General features: G+C 33.6%; 2 protein-coding genes across 3 annotated transcripts in view; both read right to left on the minus strand.

Moving 5' to 3' along the window:
- Positions 1-2327, minus strand: part of LOC111707502 (trichohyalin) — a 28343-nt gene extending 26016 nt beyond the window's left edge. Inside the window, exons 1-3 of the mRNA XM_023480609.1 lie at positions 2258-2327; positions 2134-2207; positions 674-780 (exon numbers count right to left, since the gene is read on the minus strand). Coding sequence (XP_023336377.1) covers positions 674-780; positions 2134-2207; positions 2258-2280 — 204 coding nt within the window. The 5' untranslated portion in view covers positions 2281-2327. The remainder of the gene's footprint in view (positions 1-673; positions 781-2133; positions 2208-2257) is intronic.
- A 2053-nt stretch (positions 2328-4380) lies between these two features.
- Positions 4381-25118, minus strand: part of LOC111707498 (phosphatidate phosphatase LPIN2) — a 24614-nt gene continuing 3876 nt past the window's right edge. Inside the window, exons 2-27 of one of the 2 annotated variants that reach the window (XM_023480608.1) lie at positions 25008-25074; positions 23805-23916; positions 23544-23632; positions 22564-22603; positions 21653-21701; positions 21020-21126; positions 20462-20518; positions 19416-19556; positions 18616-18799; positions 18108-18327; positions 17716-17840; positions 16608-16680; positions 16249-16312; positions 15863-16002; positions 14722-14815; positions 13864-14192; positions 13563-13677; positions 13159-13326; positions 11294-11562; positions 10892-10995; positions 10192-10328; positions 9994-10058; positions 8948-9062; positions 7968-8071; positions 7225-7796; positions 5086-5178 (exon numbers count right to left, since the gene is read on the minus strand). In XM_023480608.1, coding sequence (XP_023336376.1) covers positions 7265-7796; positions 7968-8071; positions 8948-9062; positions 9994-10058; positions 10192-10328; positions 10892-10995; positions 11294-11562; positions 13159-13326; positions 13563-13677; positions 13864-14192; positions 14722-14815; positions 15863-16002; positions 16249-16312; positions 16608-16680; positions 17716-17840; positions 18108-18327; positions 18616-18799; positions 19416-19556; positions 20462-20518; positions 21020-21126; positions 21653-21701; positions 22564-22603; positions 23544-23632; positions 23805-23840 — 3357 coding nt within the window. In that variant the 5' untranslated portion in view covers positions 23841-23916; positions 25008-25074 and the 3' untranslated portion in view covers positions 5086-5178; positions 7225-7264. Of the gene's footprint in view, positions 5179-7224; positions 7797-7967; positions 8072-8947; positions 9063-9993; positions 10059-10191; positions 10329-10891; positions 10996-11293; positions 11563-13158; positions 13327-13562; positions 13678-13863; positions 14193-14721; positions 14816-15862; positions 16003-16248; positions 16313-16607; positions 16681-17715; positions 17841-18107; positions 18328-18615; positions 18800-19415; positions 19557-20461; positions 20519-21019; positions 21127-21652; positions 21702-22563; positions 22639-23543; positions 23633-23804; positions 23917-25007; positions 25075-25118 lie in introns of those variants that run through there. The other variant, XM_023480607.1, reaches the window with a different exon arrangement.

A 25118-nucleotide genomic window follows, 5' to 3' on the forward strand; every position in this document is an offset into this window, starting at 1 on the left:
TTCTCTTTAAATGATAAATCCCCCACCCTGAATACACCCCTGCTCTCAATTTATAGTGGCATAACACCCTTGAAACCTTGTTTAATCAAGAATGAATGTGCTATCCATTGATTTCTCTTTAAATGATAAATCCCCCACCCTGAATACACCCCTGCTCTCAATTTACAGTGGCATAACACCCTTGAAACCTTGTTTAATCAAGAATGAATGTGCTATCCATTGATTTCTCTTTGAATAATAAATCCCCCACCCTGAATACACCCCTGCTCTCAATTTATAGTGGCATAACACCCTTGAAACCTTGTTTAATCAAGAATGAATGTGCTATCTATTGATTTCTCTTTAAAGGAACTGTAAAGGAAACATGAACAGGGGTATAGGCTGAAACCTAAGCATTTTAGGAGTTGATAGAGACCCATGAGAGTTCTATCTGATGTTTCTTTCTCGAGAAATTGATATAAATTGTGTCAAATTTATACGAAACTCTATATATATAATGTTGTACAGGACTTTTGCTCTCAGAAACAATGCACAAAATTGTGAATTGTGATTATTAAACACGATGACATTATCACGTTATTGACCAGATAAAGTTGAAATGGTGCTGGCATGAATCGGACATGCTCCTCTAGAATTTCCGTTTCCCGCCCCTTTAATGAAGGCGATTTTTTACCTTTAAATCCCGTTGAAGCTTGGCAGATTTCTTTAGAATACTTTTAGGGACAGGTTGGTGGCCAGTGATCCCTCCAGTAGCTAGCTCTTTTCTGTAGATCTCTTCAACTATGTTTTTAAATATTTTGTTTCTTCTATCTTTTGTCAAACATGATTTACAAAATTTGAAAACCTATTTATTTAGCTTTGTCCAATTCACTTTCTAAACTTCAATAAACATCCCTTTAAACCTACCAAACTTTAACAAACTTCCCTTTAAAGCTACCTAGCTTTTACAAACATCCCCTTTAAACCTACCCAGCTTTAACAAACATCCCTGTAAACCTATCCAGCTTCAATAAACATCCCTTTTAACCTATCGATCTTCAATAAACATCCCTTTAATCCTATTCAGCTTCAATAAACATCCCTTTAATCCTATCCAGCTTCAAAAAACATCCCTTTAATCCTATCCAGCTTCAATAAACATCTCTTTAATCCTATCCAGCTTCAATAAACATCCCTATAATCCTATCCAGCTTCAATAATCATCCATTTTAACCTATCCAGCTTCAATAAACATCCCTTTTAACCTATGCAGCTTCAATATACATCCCTTTAATCCTATCCAGCTTCAATAATCATACCTTTTAACTTATCCAGCTTCAATATACATCCCTTTAATCCTATCCAGCTTCAATATACATCCCTTTAATCATATCCAGCTTCAATAAACATCCCTTTTAACCTATCCAGCTTCAATATACATCCCTTTAATCCTATCCAGCTTCAATATACATCCCTTTAATCCTGTCCAGCTTCAATAAACATCCCTTTTAACCTATCCAGCTTCAATAAACATCCCTTTAATCCTATCCAGCTTCAATAAACATCCCTTTAAACCTACCCAGCTTACACCTACCCAGCTTCAATTTTCATACCTTTAAACCTACCCAGCTTTAACAAACATCCTTTTAACCCTACCGAGCCTCAATAGACATCCCTTTAAACCTACCCAGCTTCAACAAACATTCCTTAAACCTCCCAAACTTCAATAAAAATCCATTCAAACCTATCCAGCTTCAATAAACATCCCTTTAACCCTATCCAGCCTCAATTAACATTCCTTTAAACCTATAACCAAGCTAAATAAACTTCCCTTTAATCCTACCCAGCTTAAATAATCATGCCTTTAATCCTACCAACCTTCAATAAACATCCCCTTATTCCTAACAAGCTTCGGTAAACAGCTCTTTAATCCTATCCAGCTCCAATAAACATCCCTTTAATCCTATCCAGCTTAAATAAACATCCCTTTAATCGTACCGACCTTTCCTAAACATCACATTTAATCCTAACAAGCGTCAATAAACAGCTCTTTAATCCAATCCAGCTCCAATAAACATCCCTTTAATCCTATCCAGCTTCAATAAACATCCCTTTAATCCTATCCGGATTCAATAAACATCCCTTTAAACCTACCAAGTTTGAGATGATCTTCTTGTTCCTGTTTTAAGGCCAACAGTTTGGAATAAAAGTCGGTTTCTGACTCTCCTCTGAATAGAAATTAATTTCAAACCTTCAAAAATGTTGAAAAAAATCTTACCTCTGAGAGTCGATTTCTATCATTTTCAGACACTTTTATAAAACCTCCATTTATTTATTTTTCTAAATCTAAAATTAACAGTATATATCCATTTATCTAAAAGCGAACATGTCTATCTTGTAATCTATGTATTTTTAATGAATGTATACTATGTATGCTATGTATTCTATGCATTTTGTCATGAATATATTCTATGTATTGTCTGTATATACATACTCTATCTATTCTATGTATTTTTTGTATTTTTCATAAATATATTCTATATATTCTATTCATTCTTCGTATTTTAAGTAAATGTATACTGTGTATTCTATGTATTCTACGTATTCTATGTATTAAATCATAAATGTATTAAATATATTTTGCCATGAATATAATGTATTCCCCTAAAACCAAAGCTCTACAAGTCGTCTCCCCTTACTAACTATAGTAAACCTTTCTGGTGTCTTGGATACCAGGGCTTTCTAAATATCTACACTATCTATCTATCTTTCAGATGTATCTATCTTCTATCTATCTATCTATCTATATATCCAGCTTTCAGATTTATTTAGCTATCTATCTTTTCTGCTTTTAGATATCCATCTATAAATTAATATATCGTGCTTTCAGATATCCGGACATCTATCTATTTATATATCCCGCTTTCAGAAATCCATCCATCTATTTATCTATCCTGATTTCAGATATCCATCTATTTATTCATCTATCTAGATTTTAGATTTATCTATCTATCCAACCATCCTTCAGATTTATTACCTATTTATCTATACTTAAGAATCTATCCGTGCTTCAGATTTATTAACTATCTATCTATTTATTCTTCATATTTATCAACTATATATTTATTATATTTATCCATCCTTCAGATTTATTGATTACTAGCTGAAGGGCCCGACACGTTGCCGTGGAAAAAAAAAATTTTAAAAAAATGTTAAAAAAATAACACCCCCGGCCACCCATGAGTGTCCACAAAAAATTTCAGCGGTTTAGCCGACTATACGCAACATATATGAATGTCTTGTTTTATCATAGAGATTTATCTATCCTTCAGATTTATTAACTATCTATCTACCCATCCTTCAGATTTATTAACTACCTATCTATCCATCCTTCAGATTTATTAACTATCTATTCATCCTTCAGATATATTAACTATCTATCTATCTATCCTTTGGATTTAATAAATATGTTTCCATCGTTTAGATTTATTAAATATCTATCCATCCATCCGTCAGATTTAATAACTATCTATCAATTTAATTACTACTAGCTGAGGTGCCCGGCGCTGCCAGTGAAATTAAAGAAAAATATGCATTTATTTGAAAAAATTAAAAATGTTGACTTTTTTAGCCTTTGATACCCCCCTAACAGTCCTTCATATTTGTTAACTATCTATCCATCCTTTATATGTAATATCTATCCATTCTTAAGATTTATTAACTATCTATCCATCCTTTAGATGTAATATCTATCCATTCTTAAGATTTATTAGCTATCCATACTTAAGATTAATTAACTAGCTATCCATTCTTCAGATTTATCTATGATCTATCTTCCTAGTTAAATCTTTTTTAGTTTAAACATAAATGCTTTTATTCTGAATGTAATAATTAATGGATAACATAAAATAATAGTATTAGTAAATTAATTCAAGGGGCCAGTTGTAGTCCAAAAAGGGTCTCTCCTTGGCCCCTTACTCTGGCAAATAATATAGGAATTAGGGTGTTATAAAATAACTCCCCGAGCACATAAAACTTTATAAAAATGACTGAATTACTGATATAAGCCACAATATACACAAAAACAATTATAGCGAGGAAATAATATAATCTTATAAATCACGAACACCAGAATGGCGCCAGCGGCAATTATAGAGAAGACTCCCGAGAGTTGAGTATAATTTTCATATTTTCAAACAGTTCTTGAAATCTTGATGATTAACGGGGGTCAACATTATGGAAATGGGNGATATGAAAACTATAATACAGCAAATACACGTAATATTGTACTTTAGGCATTTCAGTCATGGGCTGGATCTACAGTTTAAGATTACTAAATCAAGAAACCATAAAATTACGACAAATTCAGCTTTTTTACTAATTGTTGGTAACTTCGATTTCAAAATTTCTAGTTTCTAGGAAAATTATGCCAATCTGAATGAAAAATTAATTTAGTAAACAACAAAAATCACATCTTTTTATATCAATGAATTTAGCTGGAGTTGCAAAATGAACTTCGCTGGAGTTACAAAATGAACTTTGCTGGAGTTACAAACAATTAACACATTTTTAACTATTAATCACAAAATTTCAAGCCTGACATCAATGAGTTTGAAGTTCATGTAGTTAAATTAGAAACTTCACTTTTGGTCTTCCCACATAGTTTGAAGACAATGCATGGGCGATATCACAATAAGCTTCAACAATTTGATTAAGTATAAATTCTTTTATTGCATTATTTTATTTGAAAAATCGGGCCCGTATAATAAAATCGGAACCAATCCGCTAAAGCCGCATTTTTACCACCTTCAACGGAAGTTCTAAGACTTTTTATCAAATCAATTTGCAAGATGGCCTGATATAAATTCAATTGCAGTCCTGAACAAACCTCTGCAAATTTACGTGATTGCGGAGAAAACAATAATAACACAACTGCATGTGTTATTTTAACTAACTTGAATTTGAACAGTTTGTGGTCGGCCATCTTGGATTTATTTGTTACGTGAGAAGAAAATCTACCAAATCATGAGACGCTACTTCTTCTCTTCATGATCTTCAAGGACCGGGGTTTCCACTGCGGGGATGGGTTCCCGCCAAAATCCAAAGCCGGAGTACTCCTGGATTTTGAAGTCCGGATGAAATCCGTCCTTACCCGTCGGCGGAAAGTAGTGATCGGCGATCTCGCTCTGGTGTACATACCTGAACAAAGTAAAATTTAAAATCAATAACTCAAAAATAAAGACCAAGAGGTATACAGGTAATCCCAAAATGCACATTGAGCGAATAAGAAGAAAATATTGAATTTTTATTATTTAAATATGCCATCTTGAAGTTATAACACAAATATCCTTCTATATATATATATGCTTCAAATTATCACAGCTGTTATGAGGTTACTTTCATATATTTATGGCTTGATTGGTCCTGCTAGAAATCAGAATGTCGTATAAAAAAATAATGTATAATTTTAATCAGTGCTTAGGATCCGGATCCGGATCCGCTGGATCCGCATTATTTTGGCTCTTTGGATCCGGATCCGGATCCGCAAAAAAAATGCGGATCCACGGATCCGGATCCAAGCACAATTTTATTTTTTAAAATGTGCAAAACAGCTTTAATTTTCCTTAAAAATATCCTATTTTGAATTGTTTAACAGATTTTAATTTTTTTTCATCCAATAAAGTAAAAAAAATCATTATCATTTTGTGCAAACTAATAGAAAAATAGTATAAAAAAATGTTAAAATGTTTAACATTTTTTTAGGTATGAAAAGACATTTGAACTAAAATAAAATTTTTTTTGATCAATGACCTGGATCCGGATCCGCATCAAAATTAAATGGATCTTAAGCACTGATTTTAATATTTTGTTTTTTGACAAAATAAATAAATAAAAAATATCTGATCACATTTGATTAATGTCTAAATATATTAATCTGAATATTTCTCCTTATTTCCTTAAAATACTTGTGAAAAAACACACCCCTGTGTAATTAGTAATTAGTTGAAGGGACTGTAGACCCAACTCCATGTGACACTCGATTACAGGTCTACCAACCCGATTCACAACGGTACCTTTAACCTCTTTACAAATTCACAATAAAGAAAACTAGACATTTCTCTGTCTTGTAGATTTCAGCTGAATGTAATTTTTCAAAGAAAATCATCAAGATCTAAGGATGACGTTGTAAATTGGACCTTAAAACTTTTTAAATGAGAGGAAACATGAATTTTCATCGACAGTCTCTTTACAATGTCTAGAATAGAGGAGAGAAAGCATAAAGAAGAAAACAAACATGCACTCTGGTTAGTTTCAAGATCAGTAACATACTCTTATAAATTTATATATTTTAAATTCTTATCCGTGAGATCAAGTTTTGTTAGTTTCCGTTTTGTAACCATCCTATATTTGGTTAGAACTAGAAGCGATCCGATTCAACAATTTGAAATGAAAACCTACCAAATGTATCAAACTTGACGAAAAAACAAATTAAGAAAATAGCATAACTATTAGAAAAAGAGGTTCATGAATAGAATATTTTTTTATATAAATTGTTTTATTTCAATGATTACTTAATTAGGGCCCAAGAATATCCTACTAAATTAGGGCCCAAGAATACCCTACTAAATTAGGGCCCAAGAATATCCTACTAAATTAGGGCCCAAGAATATCCTACTAAAAAAAGTACGGCAGGTGTGGTGTTAATAATGTACATTAGGCTCAATGTTTATGCTCCTAAAAGTTCGCAATATTATTGCTAAAATGGGCAGCATCTCTCATTTAACAAAGCATTATGCAATGATTAATACCTGCACCAAGTACATGTTCTTTAAACACTGCTTTTGATGTTAGTAGGTGTGAAGGAACACCAAAGATAAAAATAAAGCAAAATCTCCCTTGTATTCCCTTTAATCAGTACTTTGTTCCTCAGGTCAAATATAATTACGTGTATGATAAAATTATTCAACAAACCCTCTTCGATCTATCGTCTACATTCGAGTAAAAAAATTGGCTGCAAGTAGGATTTTTAAAAATGTATGTTTGTAAAAATGAATAAAAAACTTATTGGGTTTGACATTTTTAATCCTATACAAAAATGGAATCTACTTTTTCCAAATGCTCAAAATTCTACAAGCTGCATTTGTAAAAATCCTAAGTTAATCTTTAAACATTACAATAAATATCCAATGTTAATCTAAATCCCTAAACATAACAGGAATAGGATTGGTCAAACAGGACTCTTACATTTAGAGAAGCAGCTGAGCTAAGATGAGATTACGATGAGCTAGGTCCGAACCAAATCATTCATTTCCAAGCAGGACGGTTTCCGGCTCAAGCAGTCTTCAAACTCTTCAATCTCTTGTGGGTCTCCGGACTCTAGATCCGTTCTAGGACTACTGCCAGGCTCGTACAGATCAAAAAGAACCTTATCCTGAATCTCCTGGAAGATAAGATCGCTGGTCGAGGTTCTGGTTTCATCTCCAGTAGTAGGTTGAACCAGGGTGAGTTTGGATCCACTTTTCTCCAGCTCTAGGATTGTCTCCTGATCCTGGATCACTTTGCTCTGCGATCTCTTGAACTTGAACCTGGCAGAAATCAGTGAATTGGAGATATCCGTCCCTGATCTAACACGGAACGGACGAGACTCGTTCTGTTCCGAGTACTGTCTGTCCTCGAAGGATTTCTTTGCATTCTCCGGGTGTTCCTTGGTCTCATAATAGAGGGACTGCTTCCTGGACCTATACTCCTCCATGTGGTTGACTTGGGAGAGAACATTGGGAAAATATTCTTCGATCTCCAAGGATTGGGATTCATATCTGGAGCAGAGAAGAGATAAAATAAATCTCGAAATAATTGATAATAAATAAAGACCCATGGATCCCAAGGCCTATGTTTGAAGCACTAGTTGTTAAAGAAGAAGAAAGTTAGTTAACACTTTGTAGTGCATAGAGAGAGACTATAAACTACCTAGTTAAGAAACTACTTACGAGGTCTGAAAGTTCTGTGTTAGTTCGTGTCTGAGTTCCCCACGAGGATTGATGGTGAAGATACGAGATATTGGTATACCTACAGCACGATACGCATACGCATCCTGCACATACAGAGCAATGAATTAGCAACCATTGTTTTAGTGCGGTACATTCCCAGTTGAGGATTATCAACGAGGAGGATATGGTCGTTTTTCTGTCTTTTCTGTAAATGAATTGTCTCGATATATTAACTGAAGAAGAAAAAATATGCCACAAATTGCAGGTAAGAATATACTTACTTCCTCTCCCTCCCCCCTTCAGAGGGGGAGAAAAGAATTCAGCCCAGAGAAGGAAATTCAAGGAAAAAGGAATAAAAAATAAAAATGGGAAGAAAAGAGAAAAACGGAGGAAAGGGAAGAAAAAATATATTAAAAGAAGAAGAAACGTAATAATATCCATATAATAACTCCAGCGAACCACCAAAATACAAAAAATTGTCCGTGCAAGGGGGGCTCGGCCCCCTCGCAAGCTCCCCCTCTCCAGCAAACTTCTTTTGGTTTTGACTTTGAGGGAAACAAAAAATGTTGAAAAAATGACTAAATGATTGTAAATCAAGATAATAATCTAGGTAAGTGATGCATAATGGCTTAAAATATGGTAAAATAAGTGGGTTAGTGAATATAATAGTTGGTTTGCGATAAAAAGCATAGAAAACGGTTCCCACCTAGGAAGGAAATTCATGACAATAACGGCAGGGGGCAGGGGGGGGGGACAATTCAACTACTTGTAAATATACTCCCCTAATAAACTGTAAAGCAACACGTTTTAAAGTTGTGTTCAGGAGTTTGGGTTGATAAATTCCCATCAGATTGATTTCAATTTCATTTGTATCTACAACAATTTAACAGTTACTGTTTTCTTCTGCTGCTTTAGTCCAAAAAATCTTAATTATAGCATTGTACAAACGTTTACTATTACATAATAAATAAGTAACTTACATTAGGTCTGTTTCCATATCCCGCAAAGAATGGATTCCTGCCTTGGAACAAAGATTGAATATCCTTCAAACATCGGATCTTAAACTCTTCAGGGTTCCGGTCAATCACTTCCTTCCTGCACATCAACAACATTAGTATCAACATCAACATCTTCGACATGTCAACATCAACATCAACATCAACACCAACACCAACATCAACATCAACATCAACATCAACATCAACATCAACATCAACATCAACATCAACATCAACATCAACATCAACATCAACATCAACATCAACATCAACATCAACATCAACATCAACATCAACATCAACATCAACATCAACATCAACATCAACATCAACATCAACATCAACATCAACATCAACATCAACATCAACATCAACATCAACATCAACATCAACATCAACATCAACATCAACATCAACATCAACATCAACATCAACATCAACATCATTTCTAACTTAAAAAATCATCAACATTAACATGAATTCTAACATCTTATTAATACGCTTTGATATCGACATCATAAACAAAAATGATTTCTAAAATCAATATAAACATGAATTCTAACTCAACATCAATACTCAATATCAGAAACTCTTAATTTAACATCAGTAAGTAAAAAATAAGAGAAAGTTAGAACATTATTTGAATCAGGATAATCAAACTCATCTCTGGAACCGAATTTGATGAATATGAGCTACGTCGCTGAACTTCTTACAACTGGTTCAAATTTGAACCACCAATTCAAAGATAAGATTAAGGAACTATTTGAACAGGAAGTAGGCAGATTAAATTCATTAAATTCGGTCCCTGGTACAACATCATCAACATCTACACTCTAAATCTAAAAGCCTGAGGCCGAATTTAAAGAATTAGAGCCGCGGTTTAAATTTAAGCCGCGGCTCAAATTTTGTTGAGTCCACTTAAATTTGTATTAAAATTTTCAAAATTTAAGCCAATGCTCAATTGAAACCGGTTTTTGGGGGATTTTAGGGGGTTAAATGCATTAACTTCGGACACAGAACTAACTAACCTGAAAGCGTGAATCAAAGATTCAGGATTGAGGAACAAAGGTCCGTCTGGCAAGCAAAGATCTCCCTGAGAAGAAAGTTTTCTGTTACAAAACAAAACATTAAAACTCCGCAACATTTTTTGGATTAAAAGACGACAATTCTTATCATTTAAGTCCAATGATTTCATAATAATTTATTTATTATGCTATTATTAATACCTGTTTGACCGACTGAAGGTACTCCTTAGTAATGCTGGCCTGTCCAATAGCCCTGGCAGAGAGGTACATAATATGGTAACCATTTGCTCGAATCTTGGTAAACAATTGCGCTACTCCACTCTGCGCCCAGTCACGACCTACAAATTTATGTTGTTTGAGGTTGATAAAAGGGACTAAAAGTGTAACTTCAAGTTATCCTTCATGGTAATATGGCAATGCCCGCTACATAACGGTACCCTTGAAACATTAACCTGATCAATAATGTGGAAGATGATTGATAAAAGTCACTTTTATCAGACACAAGAAACCACATAACAATTTAAGGGAAAAAGAGTGATTGTGATTTGAATTTGAATTTCCAAAAAATAAATAAATGAGCAAAAAAATAAATTGCATCACTTCTTTAATAGTTCATAAGATCAGAGGTTTAACCGACTTAGCTATTACCACTCATTAGTTCATTTTGATAAGTAATTGTCTCTAATGTCGTCATATTTCTGATATTCCCTTACTAAGACCGAACGTAATGAATCGCAACAAGAAGTTGAACAACGTACCGCAACACCGGTTCAAACAATTTTCTTGTGTGTCAGTTCAAGCTGAACAGAAGTGGTTCAACTATGTCTATTGTCTATGCAGTTCAACTACTTTCATCAAATCTGGTCACTGGGAATTAGGACAACGTGTTAATGTGTCTTACCAATAACAGGAAGGATATGCCCAAGAACATCAGACTTGGTGATTGTTCCGTCGATATCGGAGATGACAACCTTGTCCGTGTGCTTCCATAGGTAGATGTGACACCTACAATCAATCAATCAATATATATCAATCATTCAAACAATCAGTTTACCCGTGAGTTGCCGGTCCAAGGATATTTACTTTATTTGAAAAATAATGCATCCACGTTTCCCAAACTTATTATATTAGAAATAATTATGCCCTTTATTGCCCTCTATTGGTTTGAGTTAAGCTAAAATAAATCCACCCCTCCCACTCCAGAGCAAATCGGCGTGGGCCGGAGGAGGGGGTTAAATTTGTCAAAATATATATACCCTTGTCACGGTCCAACGAGACATGAGTTTGAATTCAAACAACTTACTTGCATCTTGTTGTTCCCTGGAACGCAGTGGTCACGCTAAACTGAACCTCATTGCTTCCAGGTCTAAGGTTCAACTGCTTCAACCTTTCAGAGTTCAATCTCAGAGTCTTCCGACACCTTCTCTCGTTCTCTCCGTCCGTCGAGGAATTCTCCAGATCTGCCGGTTCATCAGTCTTCTCATCTTCATTCATTACAGGTTCAGAATTGATCTCAGTTTCAGTTGTATCAATCTCAACCTTCACGACCTTCTCTACTAACACATCTTTACCCTGAATACCATATACAAAATAAATAGATGCTACAGGGTGTCCCAATAAACATGGGAATTCAGTGACGAATTTGATATCGTCTTTTCAAATAATTCTTTGATTTAGTATGGTAATACCTATTGAGAAAGCTTTAATCTGTAAGAGTTTCGTCTGCTATGTTCACTTTTTTGTTTGTTTATGTTTTGACTGCATACGGTTGTACTTAGTAAAACAGGAATTTTGCAGTATAAAAACAGAGTAAACTTGTCTGTCTTCACTGTTCATCTTGCGGAGACATTATTGATACATAATTGCAGTCTTTTACCCTTTTCATAAAATAAACTCCTGCAGACATAATAATATTACGGCTTTTGAAATTAGGTATTACAATGCTATTTCATAACAAAGACGATATCGAATTCGTCACTGAATTCCCATGTTTTTTGGGACACCCTGTATGTAAAACAAAAAGAGAGAAAATGTCAACTGGCAAATTGTCTTCCTTTTTAAACTTCTAATACCAAAATATTTTTATTTCACATACTTGGGTTAGGAGGGAGGGAGGTAGGGTAGGAATTAATAAAAATGTATTCCCCTGCATTTTTTGTCATTACAAAGTTATTTTCAGATATTGAGAACACAGGAATAATACCCAAGGGAGAGATTACTGGAAATAACAAGAACTACCCGACACCAAGACATACAAGATATCAAATATAAGGGGCTCGGGAGAATAAAAAGAAACTATTTCAAATTTATTTTTCATGGTTGTGCTTTATGTTCAAACGAACCACATTTTTTTTTAATTTTGGTTTTTATGTCACTACATAAGGGATATTAAAGTCCTATTATAAACAAGCCGGACTAATATAAATTGATTGATGACTTCAAAGATCATCTTTTACCTTAGAAAGAGCTTGCAGCGCATTCATTATTTTTATCTTATTTTTAACCATTTTTTTTAAATGAAACAATCATCACTGATTAACCCTAATCCGCCATTTCCAAAATGTGGAGTGACATTTTGTTTAAATACATTTTTTAACAATTTATTTTTAAAACAAAATTTATAAAGAACAGTGAGTTTTTATTCTCCGACTGTTTTATCTTATTTTTATCAGATCATACATCTGTTTTCTGTTCTTCTCTTTTAGATCTACGCATTCTAGTCTCTTGAAGACGAGGGGAAAATATATGTTGACAGATATTTCTGATTCATACAATTCTTTAATTTGATATCTTAGCTGTATTTGCAGTTTTCAGTAATGTCTGACTCAACTGTTGAAAGTTAGGTTCAAACTCAAACTGCACTAATTTTGTTTAAATATAAATTTGTTAAATAAAACTTATAACTATGCAAATAACCCATTCTGAACGAAATAATTTGTATCTCCGAAAATTATTAAAGCAAAAAAATGGTAAACCCCAATGTGGAAAGCAGGACTAGGGCTATTCTGTGATTATTGCTTCATAAAATATATTGCTAAAATCAAAGACGACTTTGAAGTCATTAATTAATATTATTCCGTGTTGTTTATGACCAAATATAATCTAAAGAGAAAATATTGAAAACTCGTATTTTCAAAAGAAGTATAGTAAGGTTGGGACAATTCTAACCTGAGCCTCAGCTGTGTTTACACTGGAAAACCAGTTTAACCACGACGACGTTTTCCTCTCTCTTCCTCCATCGGCCTTCTTCACCTCCATCTCCTTGGCGTCGAGACTGAGGTTCACCTTCAAGCCCTCCTTCAGCATCTCGGCGACCAGGTCGCTGGGAAGGGGTTCCTGAATTACAAGGCATCAATGAGGTTTAAAAGTAGCCGGTCAACCTGTAACACTTATGTTATATTTATCTCAATTATTTAGATTAATCTTTAAGACGTAGGAGATTGTTTTTACTGATTAATGGACGATTTTTGAAACGGACCACTGCACCACACAAACTAAAGCCTAATATGCATGGGCATCGCCGGGTTCTTGTGTTAGTGCCTAATAAGAAACTAAAGATAAAATGTATTTACCTTGTATAGAATGAGTGAGAGGAGTAGAGGAGCAGCATTGTTCCATGTTGTATACTTCTCGTTTATCCGAACTGTTAGATCAGGATGGTTTAGGAAATTACGATCCTCACGTAGTCTAAAACAACATCAATGAACCCACGCCATGTTAATGTTGTAATTTATCATTACTTTAGAGTTTTAGACGTCATTTAAATGACTGAACATTAAGAAGTATCAACTTCCCCCACCCAAGAAAAGTTAAGTATATAAAATGCGCGAATATATATAAAAAAAAACGTGATTATAACCGCTAAATGATTACCTTGCAGTGAAGTCCTCGAGCGTGACAATCTTCTCCCTGAATACCTCCGGAGATATCTCTCCTTTAGACCCTAAACCCCCGCAGAGCGAGATCGAAAAATCAGGGAAGTGTCGGGAAAGAATTATCGGAAAGTCGTCTTCGGAATCCGAGTTGAAATTTCTAACTCGGGGTTTGGTGATTATTCCGGACTGAGGTGACATGGGGAGCGAAGGACCATGACCACTTTCACAATCCTCGTCCCTGGCCTCTACTACACTCTCCAAGGTGTCGAGGATGGAGGATGGATTAAGGTCGGGGAGGATACTTTCCTCTTCTGATTGCACAGAGCTCTAAAAATGTTTTGTTAGATTTAAATCAATTAGTTAAGATAACTCACGATTGCATATTTCAAAACAGATCATCTTAAAAAGGAACAACTAGTTTATTAGAGCTGCATTTTATCTACATTAAAATAATACAGGGTGTACCAATAAAGGTGAGAAAAGACGACTTCTATTGTCTTTTTTCGCGTGGTATTATTATGTGAACACATTTTTTGTAGCATTCCAGTTAGGACAGCTAATAATCAAAACAACTAGTCTGAGTAATTCCAAAATGTGGTCTACCATATTGCACCTTCAAAATTAAAGGAGATATTAAGATATCTGTCAAGGTACTAAATTACATCACAGCGAAATCTTTTAAATGTTTAATATCTCCTTCAATATTGAAGGCAGACCACATTTACAAAACCTCAAGACTTTATTTTGACAACTCTTTGTCATTTATAAACTATCGAAAGTTGACTTACTATTTTCAAGTAGTCACTTAATTCCCATGTTTATAGGGACACCCTGTATGATTAGAGTTATGCATCACCTGTACATTTAAATTCTTCTCTACATTATCCGTATGTACAGGTACAGGTACAGGAGAGAGGTAGATTGCGGCAGTTTGAGGGTCAACCTGACCACTAAAAAATCAAATTTGAATTTCTGCGGATATATTTAAAAAATAAGAATAAATAACAAGATCACTTTTAAAATATTGATTCAAATCTATCAATAAAAATATAATTTAGGGAGAAAATTAAATAAAGAAACAAAATCTGAGCTGGGAACTTTTGAATGGTGGATATTGGGATTAAGACTTGATCCACTCTTTTTCTTAATCTCGAGATTAAATAATGCTTGTTCTCCTCTTGTTATTAATCTCGAGATTAATTAACCGATCGGGATTAAGGATATCCCATTCTAAAGTTTTCAGCTCAGATTTTTTATCTTTGTATCTTTGCAACCAGTCTGTTCGGAGCTGAAAACTTTAGAATGTTGGATATCTAGATTAAAGCTTGATCCTCTATTTTTCCCAATCTACTAATTTAGTCTCTAGAGATAAGAGATGCGCTCTTTAACATTAGAAAAACCGATTTTTAATTTTCCCGCATTTGTGGTGTCATATCAATTGGACGATGATCGATTGAACGCACGTAAATCTTGGTTTAATGTTTATTAAGACTAACGTTTATTTATAAGGACTATAGTCGTCAAATGTGATAAAATATTTTTTTAATAAGTTCATATTTATATGACTAAATTTATTTTTGTTTAAATGCTCTAAAAACCGGCGTGTGAACAATTGACTTTAGTTCAATCGGATATTAGTCCAATCGATATGGCATCATATATGAATTTGTAATCAAACGTATCTTAATTACAGTATAAAATGTGATATCCAGCAAGAGCGGATTAAAAAGAAAATTAAAAGTGTCCACAGTGGATATTCAGATTAAGCGATCAGATTCTGAAGTTTTCAGCTTCGATGTTGTAGACTTTCTATATTTCTGAATTATGTTAGTAAAAATAATCAAAGGTATACATCAACAGATTGCAAAGATATAGGGATTAGAAAATTTGAGTTAGTTAAAAAAAAAAACTAAGTTCCTAATGAAGGAAAAAAATTGCAAGTTGAATTGAACAAATTCCGAAAGTTAAAACCAAAATCTCCTTAAAATTAGTTTTACCTGATCAGATCGTCTAAATACATCCCCTGCTCCTGCTTCTCCTCCTTGACGGTGACGGTGTTGGTCCTGAACCAACCCAGCAGAGATCTGTCCTTCTCCTCAACCTCAACCTTCCTCTTCTTATCTTCATCTTCTACAGCCTGTAATGGAATCAACTATAAAAACAATCGAAAACTGTATTTTCTTAAAGTTAATTCTTATTACAGTGATATTATTTAAAAGATCATTTTTGGAGATTGCATTAAAATTGAAAAACCTTAAAGAAGTAGAACAAAAAAGGATTACTGGGAGTCGATAGAGATATGTATATTGTATAATTATAAAAGGGTCAAAGGTAAAATTATATCTTAATTATAAAAAACGAATAAAAATAAAAAACGACGAACCTGACTAACGACATTTTGATGTGGGGAGGGTAGTTCACCCCATCTCCAAGAAGTTTGCTCCTCCCTGCAATAAATAAAAAATTATGTTTCGTAAAGTAGCATTCTCAATAATGAAAAATATTCCAAACAATTTTTGGGGGGTGGGGAGGGAGAATCATTTTTTAGAAAAAATATACCCCTAATAATCATCAATACAGATAAATATTGAATAAATTGTCAATTAACAAATGAATGCATGAATCAGTAGATACAAAATGAATAAAATTAAATTACTCCTTCCAAGAAAGATTACAATGAAGAAAAATAAAATATAATTTCTAAAATTCAACTACCCAATTTAATTAAAAATAAAAAATGACCTTCCATTTCGTTCAATTTCACTATCTGATGTTACAGGACTGCAGGATCTACGGGATATGTGTTCATCCAATTCTAAATTGAAAGAGTTGATAAATACAAAAAGGATAAATCAATGGATGAAGGATTAAAGAATAAATTGTTAATAAATTGGCTAACATTATTTGATGGATCCATGGGTACCCTGGACATGAGCTAAAAAATCAAGACTTTTTCTTCAAATTCGAATTTTTTTTCAGAGTTTTTAGTTTTAATATTCCACAGGCAACGCCGTGCACAACAGCTGCTATTAAATAAGAAATGGTTTATTTTTAAATGAGTCAACAAACTTATTACGATCTTTTTTTTAGGTTGACCAGGAAATTAAATCATTAAATTTTTCGATTAAAATATCGCTAGCTGACGATATTTCAACTAGACCACCATTTAAATTCACAACGTCACTTTTTACCGTTTATTTGTTTTAAAAATTTATCCTTTTTGATTGAAGTTTCTCTATAATCATGAAAGCTATACGCAGAGAAAGCTATATAAGGAGGAAAAACATGTTTTAATTCAGTCTCAAAATCATTCCGTATAATTTTAAGAAATTCATAAATTAAAAGGAAAAAGAATAAACTTCGTATAATGTACGTGATCAACAGTTTTCTTTGTGATGAAGAAAGAAAAGATGAATACATGATTTTCTTATTAATTTATAAATACGAATAAAAAAAAGAGGGAAAAATTATCAGTAATGATCTCATCTTATCTTAAGATGATATCTTAACATCATTGATAAGATTAAAAATTCTTTCATGTCAATTTTCACTCAGGCATCATTTTTTTAGGAAACTTATCAAGTAAATGACGTAATTTATTCATAGGAAATGCAGGAATTGGTGCCAGGTCTATACTCTACAGAATATTAAGGGTTTTTAAGAAAAAAAATATTCTTAAAATTTACACTTTTTTCATTATTCTTTTAATTATAGCTTAGGGCTTTGAGGGATTTTTTGTACAAAATAAACAACTAAACTAGGGCAAGAAAGCAGGAGAAAGAGAAAGAGTTACTCACAATGAAAACACATCGCAAAAAAAACAAGAAATGTGCTGATATGTAAAGTTAACCTGTATCACTGAAATAATGAAAGTCCGCGGTCACGGATTTAGGTCGACGGAATTCTTCCCTTGATCCTGAACCTGGATCAGCACAACTCCATAGAGCCTCTAGAGCTTCAGCCTCAGAACTAGACCTTAACATCAATCAATCATCAGCTAATAAATCAATCAATCAACTAATCATTGTAAACTCTATTTTTCGTCATGATATCTTTGTAACCTGATGCGATGTCTTAAGTTTAAAACAAAATTATAAAAAGATATAAGAGATTAATCTTGAAAATCGAAAAGGCACCCGATGGTTAAATCAATTAATCAAAAATTACGAATTAATCAAATATGTTCGGTTTTTAAGAAGTTGGAAAACAGGGTCATGGAAAAAAGAATCAAATAACTCTTACTTTGGTACGAGCGGAACTCTGCTCCCAATGAGAGAGTTCTCAATGGTTAACTCTTCTCCTAGCAAAGTATTTGAACTCTCACTAGGGTGGAGGAGGTTTGATGTCTGGGGTGCACTGTGCCCGAGGGGATTAAGAGCTAGAGGATCCCGATCCAATCCATCTACTGGGGTAAGAGTGTTAGGGGTGGATGTGTTCTCCATAGAGAAGCAGTTGGCAAAATCTAAACATTTTGTGCGATAAATAAATAAGAATTAAGTAAAGACTTTGGGGGGAGTTAATGTTTCTGGCTAAATAAGTATTCGGTCCACCCGTAACCAATTTATCAAAACAATTAAGACAGAATTTAACGTGTACATTTACAATTTCAATTATTCATCCATATGCATTGTATTGGGTATTTATGACAGGTTGAGTAAAAGTATTAATGAAGAGGGTATAATAAAATATAAATTTTTATCCCAAATCATCAAAATTCTATTTTTTTTCAATTTAATACCCACTGATTTACCTAAGTTCAGGTTTCTTGGTAGTTTGTTTTTCTGTCCCCAGGGACTGGGCTGAACGAGAGATTTGGACTGTCCACTCCACTTCTCCTCAATCCAGTCCTCCCTGTCCGTCCTGTCGTCTGCGTTGTTTGAATCAAGATCGTCCTCTTGGTCTGCATCATTTACATCGTCCATCAGGAACATGTCCTTCGTAATTTAAGAATTTTCACCAATTTGAATATTTTGAAAATATTAGTTTTAGCGCTGTTCCCTGTAGGCAGTCTGGGGGTTCCACGTTGGGTTCTCTTTCGGATTTAAACTTGATTTGATTCTATGTGTGTAGACTGTAGATCAAATAATTTTTTAAGCGGGGGTGGGGGGGGGGGTATATGAACTTTCACATTTCTTACTTTACTGACAATATTTCTTCCTTTTAGATACTTCCCCTGAATGAAAGAGAAATAATAAATATTCTAAAATATAGAATTTAAGACAAATATTCTAAATGAGAAGAGAAATTAAAAGATAAAGATTATTATGCAAAGCTTAAATAATAAATATCGCAACATTAAAAACGTCTTAGTTTCAATGTTCCTCCCCCCCCCACAAAAAAAATTGCATTTCTCTAAAAACAATATTTCTACTATTTTTTGTGTGATATAAAATAATTATGAAAACCTAAAAAAATCTCAAAACCTACTAATAATAGCTTAATTTGCCCTGAAAAAATCATTTAATACCCAAATAAAAAGTTAGAAAATTAGAACTTAAGAAACCTCCTTCCTTATACCTGATTTATAATCCCTAGCAAGTAGTAAAGTACCTGATCTGACTCCAGAACCATATCCTTGATGGATCCTTTACTCCCCCTTCTACCATGTCGAAGCTGATTCCTTCTCCTTCTTTTCTTTTTGTTCAGTTTCCCCTTTCTTCCATCTTCCTCCTTCTCCTCCTCCTCGTTCACCTTTATACAATATCACTGATTTCCTTACATCCTCCTCCTTTATACAATATCATTGATTTCCTTCCATCCTCCTCCTTTATAAAATATCATTGCTTTCCTTTCATCCTCCTCCTTTTTACAGTATCATTGATTTCCTCCCATCCTCCTCCTTTATACAATATCATTGATTTCCTTCCATCCTCCTTTATACAAAATCATTGATTTCCTTCCATCCTCCTCCTTTATACAATATCATTGGTTTCCTAATCAATTCTAAAGAGTCGAGATCATTACTAGTTGATCAAGTCAATCAAGTCAATTTAACTAATCAAGTCAACCAAGTCAACCATGTCAACCCAGTCAACCCGGCCCATCCAACCAATCCAGTCAATCCAGCCATACCAGCGAACCCAGTCAATCCAGCCAATCCAGTCGATCCAGTCGATCCAGTCAATCAAGTCAATCAAGTCAATTATGTCACTCAAGTCAATTATGTCAATTATGTCAATCAAGTTAACCCAGTCAATCTAGTCAATCCAGTCAATCAAGCCAAATCAAGCCAATCTTGGTAAGTCTACTCAATCAAGTCAATCTTGGTCAATCAAGTCAATCAAGTCAATCAAGTCAATCAAGTCAATCAAGTCAATCAAGTCAATCAAGTCAATCAAGTCAATCAAGTCAATCAAGTCAATCAAGTCAATCAAGTCAATCAAGTCAATCAAGTCAATCAAGTCAATCAAGTCAATCAAGTCAATCAAGTCAATCAAGTCAATCAAGTCAATCAAGTCAATCAAGTCAANGGAAAACCGTTGCAGTAGGGTGATGTAACAACGGTTATTCAATCAAGTCAATCAAATTAATCAAGTCAATCAAATCAATTTAATCGTCAATCAAATCAAATCAATTAAATCAACCAAGTCAATCACCTCTGTTAATTGAATCTTCAGTGGGTTTTGAACCTCCAAGGGCGCTGGAGACGCATTCTAAAAATTGATTTTTAATTTAAATTGATTTAAAAACTGTTAAGATAAATCACGAGTCAAATAGTTTAGTAGTTCTATGGCAACGTTAACTTGCAATAATTAAAACCTAGCCCCACAAACACAAAATTGCGAGTGGGAACATAAGAAATTCACAGGTCAGATATTTATGTAATTCCAAATTTACATTTTTTTCAGAAATCTTACAGCTATAGCTAGAACTTGGCCCGATTCTTAAAAAATTGTTTTATCTTCGAAAGACACTAAAAAGAAATAATATTAGAAGGACGAGGATTTCGAGTTGGCTCGGACGAGAAAATGAGGAGAATGTGGCTCGGACTAGAAATTGTTGTAGCTGACCTTCAACTTTAAAGGACAACCAGGAAGGGAATGAAATTGGGGTCGGAGCTCCTGTTCAACCAATGTATCCATGGATATTGGATAATGCCCCGGGATGATATTAGAGCTATTTCACACAAAAGTTATCATTATCCAATCTATTACCTTGTTCCACTCCCATGATCCAGTTGAGGGTATTGGAGAGGTTGCGAGGTGCGGACTCCATTCCTCCTCCTCTACATCTTCCACAAAGAATGCTGCACCATTATCATCTAAAGAAAGGGGTAAATATTTTGAATAATAACTTTTGAAATTAGGTATTACAATGCTAATTGATAACAAAGACGATATCGAATTCGTCACTNAATACAGGTGTCAAAACAAGAAAGAATAGGTAAATTCAAGGTTTATACGAAGAAATTTGATACTAGAATCATACAATTAGATAATACACAATTCCAGGAAGGTAAACCGGGAAACCTTATATATTTATCGAAAAAAGTGTAATACAGATTCCTGGATAGGAGTTTAAACAAAGCTCTACTTCTTTTTCCCTAGCCAGTAAACCCAGCTGTTCTTGAAAACAAAGCTTTCATTATAAGAGTCAATCCATTAAACTAAGATATGTTAAACCAAAACTATGAACAATCAAAATTTGTGACAAATCGTCAAGGGGTTCCTAACCTTTAATCGGAAATACATAAAAACAAACAGAGATTACTACTGTATATATATATATTTATATACACAGGCATTGACTAGATAACACAAGGAGAAAGGATTCTTTATTTAACTCACCTAGTTTCATCTGAATTGAAACTGGTTCTCCATTGATCTCCAAATCAACCTAAATTAAATTAATTGATCAACCGACAATTTAATCATTGGTCTTAAATCAATTAAATGAGGGGCTTGATGCTGTAATATCTACGTCTCAGTTCAAGTTCTACGAGTGTGAATACGTAACAAGTGTTTTAAAAATATATCTTCTTAACTTTCATCTAGTGCGTAGCAAAAAAATAACTAAACTTCTTTCAAAAAATAATAATTTTAAAAACTAAATGTTATCAAAATCGTACCTTGACTTTTTAAAACATATCTTAAAATTATCTGAAAAAGACATCCTTGGTCCCCCCCAAAAAAAAACAGAAATTCCCAGAAAAGTATGAAAACAACAATTTAAACTTAAAATCAAATAGAAAGCTCTAAATTAAGAAAAAGTTTATGTTAAACAAGAAAAAGAAACAGTTATGTACCAAATCCTAATTTCACCCCAAAAGTTGTATGATTAAAATATAGAGTACACGAACAATCTTTTTAGCTAACGTCAACATTTTAAAGGAATGCGGGATTGAACGCATGACAGCATTAAAGTGACATATTTGAAAAAAAAAAACATAAAGTTGACATCATTTCACCGGATTAATCGAAAAAATTGGTGGGCGGGGGGGGGATTGTCCTATATTAGGAAAGGAGAATATTTTTGTTTTGCAAACTCATCATTTAAGAGTAGAATAGGTCCGCCGGGTAAACAAAGAAATAATGATGTAACTCTTACGATTCTAAATCTTCAGATTTTCTTTTTAACAGTTTTAAAACTTCAACTTTTTATGTTTGACGCCAACTTTTTCTTGAATGTGACGCTATTGTGAGGGTCTAATGATTCACTTAATCATTAAAATCTAAAATGCTTTAACTTTTTTACTTACAATTTTTTCTCTCGCCTTGAGTACTCCCAGTTTTCCAAACCTACGATTTAAATATTAAATATATTTCATTTCCATCAAATTAAAACTTTGTGGAAGACGATGCCTGGCCGCGTTAAACAAGTTCCACAAGATTCAACAGAATGAGATAGAACGGATACGGGGCATAGTACTGATATATCATCTACACGTGTGATATCGATATTGACTCTAGTTCTGAACCCTCTAGTAATAAGTTATAAGAAATATATATACTGGAAGTTATTTATGCTTTTTATTAGAGTCTGACTCACGTCCTCTTATAACTTTTTCTTAACGAGACTGTTAATGTAATTTCGAGTAACCCTACATCTATAATTTCGAGTAACCCTACATCTATAAAGTAAAATATCAGAAACACAAATGATACCGCAAAACTTTGTGATCATAAATGAGAAAGACATTTTATCATCCTAAAAATTGAATATTTAAAATCGTGGATTCTTTAAATTGAGCATTACTTCGGGATTGCGTCAATTTGCATTCAAGAATTTTCTCTGAAAGCAGTGCGAAGCAAAGTCGCCCAATCATAAACGACACTTTTTAAGGACGGGCGGAAAGTCCGTAGTAAGTTTGTAGTTTACATTAGTCAAAAATGAGGGTGTTGCCTTTTGCCAAGAGGGGGGGGGGAATAAAACCGGTTTCTAATAGATGGATGCAAAATCCACGAAACTCAAAGTTCGTGCATTTCTGCAAAACCGTTGAAGTAGGGTGATGTAACAACGGTTTTTGTATTGACAAATTTTATATTTGTCATAGATTTTTTAGACAGGTGTTCTCATTTTCCAACTAAGCTAAAATTTAGAGAAGTAATAACAGCATAGAGGGAAAACCGTTGCAGTAGGGTGATGTAACAACGGTTTTTGTATTGACAAATCAATATGATTTGAAAAAAGTGATTCTTTGGAGCAGAGAAAGAGAGGGGTTAGTTAAGGGTCCGGTGCGCTATGATAAAGAGAGTAGATTCATCTTGAATTACGATTACATCAATGGCTCCTGTGAGTGTTGCAGCATTGATTTCGGAATAAAATTCCTGGAAAAAAATATATCTTCAAAAAAATGTTTTTAATTTTGATCAAATAATGATATTCATTCCTATTGTTATAGCGGTATTATCTCAACGAAATTATTCTTTGTTAAGTTAAAAAAATTCAGTAAAAATCTAGCTTGAGCTTTTTAAAATGAAAAAAAAATTGCAACTATACCTTTACATTTTTAACAATGTTTGTAAAGAAACTCATCCTATTGAATACACTGGCAGCGGCATATAGAGGGTATACATAGGATCTACTTAATCTGTTCGGTTCCGTCTTGATTCTAGGATATACACAGTTCATTCTAGGATTTATATATATTTGATTCTAGGATATACACAATTGATTCTAGCATATTCACAGTTCATTCTAGGATATACACAGTTCATTCTAGGATTTCTGTATATTTGATTCGGGGTATACACAATTAATTGTAAGAATTATATATATTTGATTCCATTCTAGGGCGTAGATAATTGATTCTACGGTATAGACGATTGATTCTAGGATATATAGTTGATTCTAAGATATATAGTTGATTCTAAGATATATAGTTGATTCTAGGATACATAGCATATATATAAAAAATTCTAGGATATATATGTATGAACCAAGATGAACCAAGATGAACCAGATGAACCAGATGAACCAGATGAACCAGATGAACCAAGATGAACGAGATGAACGAGATGAACGAGATGAACGAGATGAACGAGATGAACGAGATGAACAAGATGAGCGAAATGAGCGAAATGAGCGAGATGAGCAAGATGAGCAAGATGAGCAAGATCAGTAAGATGAGCAAGATAACAAGACGAACAAGACGAAAAAGACGAACAAGACGAGCAAGATGAGCAAGATGAGAAAGATGAGCAAGATGAGCAAGATGAGCAAGATGAGCAAGATGAGCAAGATGAGCAAGATGAACAAGATGAGCAAGATGAGCAAGATGAGCAAGATGAGCAAGATGGGCAAGATGAGCAAGATAAACAAGATAAACAAGATGAGCTAGATGAACAAGATGAACGGAATGAACTGGATAATTAGGATGAACAAATTGAACAGGATGAAAGGATGAATAAATGATTAAATAAATGATTGTGCCTGATAAGACCCCAGCTTGTTTACACGATAATAGATTAATATGATGACACTATTTGATAAAAGCAAACAGTATCAAATGTGATAATATAGTTAAAACCAAAATATCACGTGTTCTTGAACTATTACGCACAATAAGAATGACATGCGTAATTTACATGAATGACGCAGTTAATAAAGGGTTAGCAACTATTGAACATAAATTCTATATTTTACAAAAAAAATACTCTGAAAATTCTAAAAGATAATACTTAAATATTGGGCTAGCTTTACCTTTAACTGTTTTTTTGGGAGAAAGTACGGAGAATAATGTCTTTAAATTCTGCAGAAACTGTTTCTCCTAAAAAACAAAAATCTAAGTTATGAACTGGTAATTTCCTAGTA

The sequence above is a fragment of the Eurytemora carolleeae genome, unplaced genomic scaffold, assembly GCF_000591075.1.
Source record: "Eurytemora carolleeae unplaced genomic scaffold, Eaff_2.0 scaffold268, whole genome shotgun sequence".
NCBI classification, from domain to species: Eukaryota; Metazoa; Arthropoda; class Copepoda; order Calanoida; family Temoridae; genus Eurytemora; species Eurytemora carolleeae.